This window comes from Oscarella lobularis, chromosome 14 (assembly GCF_947507565.1).
Source record: "Oscarella lobularis chromosome 14, ooOscLobu1.1, whole genome shotgun sequence".
Lineage (NCBI taxonomy): Eukaryota > Metazoa > Porifera > Homoscleromorpha > Homosclerophorida > Oscarellidae > Oscarella > Oscarella lobularis.
Window position 1 is genome coordinate 2,097,921 of NC_089188.1, and position 7,270 is coordinate 2,105,190.

Below are 7,270 nucleotides of genomic sequence, written 5' to 3' on the forward strand. Positions count from 1 at the left end.
GGCATGAGTGATAAACTGCCACCCCACTTGGGCAAGACGCGGTGGGTACAATAGCGGTCCACCTGTGCCTTGGTATATAAAGGCACCCCCGGGACAGATGGGTTACTGTCTCCCCGAAAGAGGGCCTGGGTGAAGGGCCCTTCACTTGGAAGATGCCGGGAGGACGCTCGTTTTGATCTTTTTGTACTTCCGGTTTACTTCCGTGTTTATTAAATAAAAAAGAACGTAGATCCTTACTGTGCACGCGCTGCAGGCAGTTTTAGTGACGGGGTCTTGCCCAGGACCCCGGAAACAGCAGTTTTTCGTCACTGGGTCGTGCTGAGGACCCCGTGCGCCTAACTAACTAAAAAATTCAAAACGATAAAAGCCGTGCTAAATAAAAGAGTTCTATTTCGTCTCCTCTTCTTCCTCCTCCATCGTTCGTCGTCGTCCTCCTCCCCCAGTTGGTCCAGCGTCTTCGTCTTTCTTCATGTAAATCGTTCGATTGGTCGATGTGTCGGAGATAACTAAAAGCAAAAAAAATTAGTGCATCAAATTCTAAAATGTATGGCTTGAGAGTAATTTAGTACCGCGAGATAAAATAGGCAACCGATCTCCATCGCTTTATGAAGAAATAATGGGAATCGGCGAGGTGACCCAATCTGACGTGTGCAGGGATGCTAAAAACCTCAACTCGCCGATTTCCAAATAAGCTAGATCTGCTCTACCCTATTAGCTTAACAACGCTACAGGGTCAAACTGTTCTTGCGGCTCAAATTTCGCACACAAAAAAGACACCACTTCCGGTACCGAAAAAATTCGTCGTGAGGCGTACGCAAAGCCCTTGGGAGAGACTTCTTTGTCAATACATTACCTGAAGCTTCAAAAGTTCGGCGAAAAGGGTCTTCGTTCGAACGATGACGTCGTCACAGAGTTTTTCCATCGAAAGCTCGTCTTCGCTGATGTCCCACCGAGCTCCGCGTCCTTCGATGAGCTGCATTAGAGTCAGAAAAACAGAATCGCTCCTAAACGAAGAGTTGCGGAGGGTAAACGACGCTTTTTCGACCACGTGCGTTTTTCTCCGAAGAAGCGAAAGCGCGCTATCGATCTGCGGGCGCGCGAAAATGATACTACGAAAGAAAGAAAATACTTACCTACAAAGGTCGTAGTTTAGTCGAACCGCGTTTCGCCGTTCGCCGCGAGATCGTCGTCGCCATCTTGATCTAGGTGCGAGGTTTTGCGTAACGCAGGTGCTATTTTGCATCAGCCGCCCTAATTGCTGATCGAGCATTTTTAGCACCTCTATGTTTCGTACCAATCAGAGTCCTACTTGAGCCCCACGTGACTCCGAGGGACCAATGAGCGCGCTGGGCGGGGCTACGCTGTTCAAAAGCGAAGCGCACACCGATTTTCCTTCAGTTGCGGCTGAGGGTGGATGCGTCGCGGTTCGCTGCGTCTCTTCCTTGATCGGACCGGCTCGGGGGAAGACAAAAGGCAAGTCTGGGTTGTTGGATCAGCGCGGCCCACGGATTAATCCCGTGCCGGAGCCCGTAGGCAGGGCGATGGGGGGCTTCGGCCTCGGTACGCGCACTGGGCGGAATGGTCGCCAATGTCTTATTGCTGCCAAACAAGTACGGCCCGCGCTAGGCTCGAGCGGGCACGACTGTATTCTGTTAAACACAAAAGAAAGAACAGACAGAAAGCAGAAAAGAGATATTGAAGGGGACGGGAACAGACAGGGGAAGGGGGATGCATGCATAGAGTCAATAGATTAATTAGAGAAAAATCGAATGTCAGTGTCATGAGGACCCAAGCGATCACCCACCGTAGACCCCGGGACGAGAAGCGTTACCTTGCGAAGAAGGATTTGCGCATTCAAGCGCTGCAGACAAACAGCGAAGCGTCGGCGCCAGTATCGAGCAGCAGCGGGACGGTCATCGAGAAATTCGATGGACGGGCGACGGACGATCTTGTTGAAGAAGTCGACGGCGACCGGACTCCAACGTCCGAAGACTTCGAACGTCAAAGGCTCGAAGAGATAACCGAGGGAGATTGCCTCCGCACGGTATTTTGTCGACTTCTCGGTGTCGCGTAAGATGGCCGCTGCTCCGTTGGTGGAATGGCTCTGCGGCAGACAACTCGGACGTTGAGGGTGGATGATCGAAACGTCGAGAAGTAATTTCTTGCCATCTTGGTAGTCATAGATGCTGATATCTGGTCGCTTGAAGTCACCAAAGTCGCCCAGTTCCTCTAGCTCACAGTGGAAATTGACGGATCGTAATAGAGAGAGCCACGTGTGTTGGATGTGATCGTGACGACGAGTTTGGCCTCCATCCTTCCGACAGGTCAGCGCGTGGTATCCAGCTTCATCCCAGGTGGTAGAGCAAGTGCAGCATGGCAGACTGCGGAGCACAGGAATAGACAGACCCAGCCGAAGAGACACTGCCGTTTGAAATTCAACGTTGGTAAACGACAGATGTCTCGAGGCCGGGATCGCATCTAACCAAGCGCCCGCGTCTGGACCCGCCGCACTCCTCAACCTAGCTTGGGTGAAGCGGTTGGCGGACGAGAGCAAACCAGCACGACTTGGAGGGGGTGTCGCAAGCGGTCTGGTTGCCGGCACTTATCTCACCAATGGCACGATTAGACGGAGGATGACCTGGCCCAGGAGACTTCGGCTTGGGCATTGCACTGCCTTTCCTGTCGACTTCTACAAACAGCGGTCGGCCGGTCTCCACTTCCGCAAGCCTCGGTTCTTCCCAGGAAGACATACCGAAAGGTTTGGTACCAGCGCGCCGGGGGACTTCGGCATTGAGGGGCCGTCTCTCATCCAGGCGGGTACTGATTGGGGTGGCCCATGACGTCGTAACTGCCCGACAATTTTTGGAACGGGTGGCCATCGCTTGCGGTGGCTGCCTTGAGCTACGAAGCGTCCGAACCTCCCCGCGGTGTAGCTCGGGTAGCGCTAATACGGACGCAAACGAAAAGGTATGTAAAACGATTATTTGACAGATAACTAACTTCTTTTTTTTAGGTGGAAACATTCGAAGTCGAAGCGATGGCCGAACTCAACTAAAACGTCGCCGAAATCGCTCGAAACGAAGAGCATAGCCAGCGTGCGGAACGATCGAGACGTGGCGAGAGGGGCGCGAGAGATAAAAGGCCGAGAAATCAACGACGGAACGATTTTTGCCTTTTTTTTTGCTGAACGAGTGCGTGCTAGTGGCGCTTCTTTTTGTATGTCAGTTGTATTAGTTGTATCTCGTCGTAAAACAACCGATTCTCGATCATATAGCGGCTCCTCAGCATCGTTCCTTGACGCAACGAGATGAAAACGCCTATCGTATTGTGGATGTACACCTAGTTGCGTTGTAGCGTTGTGGCGTTGCAAGAATTCGGTTATTTGGCGATTTTTCAGCACTCGTAAATTTCGCTGGTAACGTGCGACAACCTCAGCAACGCATGCGCTAGCAAAACAAAACGTTCGATGAGAAATCCTGGCGTGGAACTCGATTTGGCGTGGGTTGAAGCAAGCCGCGTCAATTTGCCGGCGACGGAACGTCGCGCGGCGCAACACAAAGCGCGACGATCGATAAAAAAAGAGTGGCAGGCCGCCTGGCTGCTTCGCGCCGTCTCCTGCATCGACCTGACGACTCTGAGCGGAGACGACACGCCCTGCAACGTGCATAGACTATGCCACAAAGCCTGCACGCCAGTCCGCCAGGATCTAACAGAAGCGTTAGGTAAAAAGCTGATAGTAGATTAGTGTAATAAATAATGAGCCTGTGCGCAATCCTTTTAGGCGTTGCTGATAAGGGAATAACTGTTGGGGCGGTGTGCGTGTATCCTGAACGAGTCCCAGATGCCGTGAAAGCTCTAAAGACTTTGGGTCAACACTCCCACGTTCCCATTGCATCGGTTGCCGCCGGATTTCCCGCCGGTCAAACGCCGCTCGCTCAACGAGTCGAGGAAATCAAGCGCGCCGTCGCATACGGTGCCGAAGAAATCGACATAGTGATCAATCGCACGCTCGTTCTCACCGGCAATTGGGAGTCGTTGTACGACGAAGTGAAAGCGTTTCGCGACGCCTGCGGCGACGCTCATCTCAAAACGATTCTCGGCACGGGCGAATTGGGGACGCTGACGAATGTCTACAAGGCGAGCTTAGTGGCCATGATGGCCGGATCCGACGTCATAAAAACGTCGACGGGGAAAGAGTCGGTCAATGCAACGTTTCCCGTTGCAATCGTCATGTTGCGAGCGATAAGGGATTATTACGAGCGAACCGGATACAAGGTAAGCAACAAAAGATATATAACTAAATAATCTATTCAATTCTTTAGGTTGGTTTCAAACCGGCTGGGGGTATACGCAGTGCCAAAGATGCTCTGAGCTGGTTGGCACTGATGAAAGAGGAGCTTGGGGATGAGTGGACCATGCCTAGTTTGTTTCGACTCGGTGCAAGCTCGCTATTGGGGGATATCGAACGGCAGCTCTATCATCACGTCACGGGGAGGTATGCTGCCCAACATCAGTTGCCAATGACGTAAAGAACTGATAGTGTGCCATTTTTTGGTTATGTGTATCTGTGTGTGTATGTATGGCTTGAATTTTTGGCTACCTGTATTGTGCATGAAAAGGCGCCAGGAAACGCGAGTTGGGGTTCTGAAATCACTTCCCAAAGTGTCTTACACCGGTTCTGCGCTTTCCGAGGCATTTGCTTGGTTTGTCTTAGTTTTTTCTGCTCTGAAATCCAGGCTTCTTTTCCACTATACCCATCTCAATAAGACTGTACGCTGCATCGATGATGGAGTCCCGAATAGATGAGGGTTTGATTCCAAGATCTTCAACCATCTGGCAAAAAAAATTACTGTCAGCCTCAAAAATTGAAGACGCACTCTCTGATTGTTAAAGTCGAATTTCTTTCCCAATCCTGGATACACGTACTCCAGAGACGAATCAAACAATTTGGCCATCCAAATAATGAAGTTCGGAAAAGTCAGTTGAGGAATGCGATAGCCTAAAGATAAACGTGGAGTAAATTGGAAAAAATATTCCCGTAAATACCTTGAGATTCAAATTCGTCTTTTAGAAACGCAGCAATTTCCCTCGCCCACAAACTCTCATTGAAGACAATGACCCGCTTCCCTAACATAATTAATTTAAAAATTTAAAAATTTAAAAATTTAAAGAAACAACTCACCGCAGACCTTTTCACTTGTCATGGCAGCAAGATGAGCTGCAGCGACGTCTCGAACATCAACTAGAGGCATAGCGACATTCGGAAGTCCTGGATAGTCTCTCTTGAGCATAAAACGAACAATCTGCAGCAGTAGAGAATAAATGCTAAAGAAACACTAATTGATTTGATGGGTTACCTCATGAGAATTGGAAGGTTTTGGCAGCAGCAAAGGTCCAATCACAACGCTTGGATTTATTACAACCAAATCAAATTTTCGCTCACTTTCTAAAGCCAAACGCCACTTAGAGACTAAACTTTTTCTGAAGAAAACGCCCAGTACCTTTAACAAAATCCCAGGCTCTTCGCTCGGCCAACGTCTTGCTTTTATCATAGGCCGAAACGTTGAATTTTTCAAAGTCAGTCCAATCATCTTCGGTATACACCTTGTCAGCTGATCCAGAAACACCGCCTAGACAAAATAAAAGTCATCTATACACAGACCCAAAATATATTCCTTACTCGATATCGAAGTCGTCGAACCGGTCAAGATGAGTCGCTTCACAGTCGACTCGTCGTCGTTGCAGGCGTCCAAGACGTGCTGCACTCCGTCGACGGCTGGACGAATGAGTTCCTCCTCGTTTCGCGGCAGTTTCAAGGGAAAAGGCGAGGCGACGTGAAAAACGTACGCGCAGCCTTCGACGGCTCTGAAACGAGCTCAAAATTAAGCATAAGGTAATCGATCGTTTGTTCGTACTCTTTCCATCCGTCTTTTGATTGCAGATCGACGGCGACGAGCTCCAAATCGGGAAAAAGAGCCCTCAGCGACGCGACTTTCGACGAGTCGTTGACATCGCGCACCGTTCCTCGTATTTTGTACTTGCGTTCAGCATTGAGAGCCGAAATGATGTGCGTAGCGATGAATCCCGCAGCGCCCGTTACGAGTACACTTTCCATTCGTCGTCTGTCCCGTATCATCACGAGACTTTCGTCTCGTAAATAAACTACGGGCACGAATCGCTCTTTCGATGGCCGAAGCTTTGTCGACAAACAGGGTCTTGCTCAAAAAAGGCAATCTGCAGAAATCTTCGGGGGTAAGAAAAGAATCGCTTTGTTCATCGCTGGCGTAGGAGATAGAAATGGGATCCCTTCGCGTAGACTACGTATCGCTTCATTTCTACAATGTGTAATCTGGACTCTTCCCCTAACGCGTAGTAGGAGTCGATGGTTTGGCTTACCTAGTAATCGCTTCCGTGACACCGAGGAAGAATTTCGAGAACTTCTCTCAGTTCCGCTTGCTCTCCTCTCACAGGGCCGGCACCGAAGTTTCCACTTCAATTATCGCATCTTCGAATTCGAAGCTGTCGCAGCACCTAACGGCCTCATAGCCAGTAAGAAAGAAAACTGTTTACTGCACCTAATTAATGTAATTGCTGTATAAATCGAACGTCTTATTTGCCTTGTCTTCGTCTCAGATAGTTTTCATCTGACCTACTACGACGGCAGGACAAAAAAAGGCGAAATCAGCTTGGACGGACTCACGGAGAAAAGCATTCACGTTCTCAATCGCGATGATCCGGAACGAGAGAAGCACGGCCGCGTCATGAAATATATGCCTCACCTTTTCACCATCGAATCGATGACGGATAAGAGAAAGCCGCGAATGTATTACTTGGCGGCGGAATCCAAGGAGGAGATGATTGAATGGGTTGCCAAGCTAAAAGAAGGTCTTTCGAGAGGTAAGAAAACCGTGTTTTAGAGAGTGCTTACTTATTTTGGGGAGTACAGGGAAACAATACGCTGTCAAAACCGATAAGAAAGAAGGCACGTATCTCGCCCAGTTCAATAGCAATCTTCTCGCACTCACGGAAGTTGCAAACGATGCCATAGCGATCAGTTGGCCTTTGAAAGACATCAAGCAGTTCAGTCTTTACAAGACTGAAATCTGGTTCAAGCACGCGGCCAATCCGCTCGGCCTCGCAGGCCGAGGGACAGTCAAGCAGATAAACAACGTTTATTTGACGGTCGACGAAGCGTGGACGGGCCCGCGATTGTGCGAAAGGATGAAGAAAGAGTTGGAGGTTATTCTTCGAAAGCCGCTGATCGAGCGAA

At 49.6% G+C, this 7,270-nt stretch overlaps 3 protein-coding genes and 1 long non-coding RNA gene across 6 annotated transcripts in view; 2 read left to right on the forward strand and 2 right to left on the reverse strand.

Annotated features, from left to right (window-relative positions):
* Nucleotides 1-194: 194 nt before the first annotated feature.
* LOC136195280 (uncharacterized) lies at nt 195-1,734 on the reverse strand. The gene is made up of 3 exons (XR_010671857.1): nt 1,134-1,734; nt 854-1,004; nt 195-506 (listed from the first exon to the last, which is right to left on the reverse strand). It is a non-coding gene; the product is annotated as an uncharacterized lncRNA (long non-coding RNA).
* Nucleotides 1,735-3,445: 1,711 nt separating this feature from the next.
* LOC136195273 (deoxyribose-phosphate aldolase-like) lies at nt 3,446-4,653 on the forward strand. Its single transcript, XM_065984574.1, has 3 exons — nt 3,446-3,722; nt 3,782-4,275; nt 4,323-4,653. The coding sequence occupies exons 1-3, from the start codon at nt 3,467-3,469 to the stop codon at nt 4,527-4,529; spliced, it is 957 nt and encodes a 318-aa protein (XP_065840646.1). The 5' UTR covers nt 3,446-3,466; the 3' UTR covers nt 4,530-4,653.
* Nucleotides 4,530-7,264, reverse strand: LOC136195272 (uncharacterized). Of its 3 annotated transcripts, none has more exons than XM_065984572.1 (9): nt 6,397-7,264; nt 5,916-6,234; nt 5,681-5,865; nt 5,502-5,630; nt 5,358-5,446; nt 5,183-5,303; nt 5,047-5,127; nt 4,878-4,999; nt 4,530-4,833 (listed from the first exon to the last, which is right to left on the reverse strand). In XM_065984572.1, the coding sequence occupies exons 2-9, from the start codon at nt 6,134-6,136 to the stop codon at nt 4,711-4,713; spliced, it is 1,071 nt and encodes a 356-aa protein (XP_065840644.1). In that variant the 5' UTR covers nt 6,137-6,234; nt 6,397-7,264; the 3' UTR covers nt 4,530-4,710. The 3 variants fall into 3 exon arrangements, with proteins under 3 accessions (XP_065840644.1, XP_065840643.1, XP_065840645.1); XM_065984571.1 differs by having other exon boundaries at nt 5,916-6,244; XM_065984573.1 differs by lacking the exon at nt 6,397-7,264 and having other exon boundaries at nt 5,916-6,251.
* LOC136195492 (uncharacterized) overlaps nt 6,140-7,270 on the forward strand; it is a 1,453-nt gene continuing 322 nt past the window's right edge. The window contains exons 1-4 of the mRNA XM_065984816.1: nt 6,140-6,252; nt 6,471-6,549; nt 6,634-6,897; nt 6,947-7,265. Coding sequence (XP_065840888.1) covers nt 6,187-6,252; nt 6,471-6,549; nt 6,634-6,897; nt 6,947-7,265 — 728 coding nt within the window. The 5' untranslated portion in view covers nt 6,140-6,186. The remainder of the gene's footprint in view (nt 6,253-6,470; nt 6,550-6,633; nt 6,898-6,946; nt 7,266-7,270) is intronic.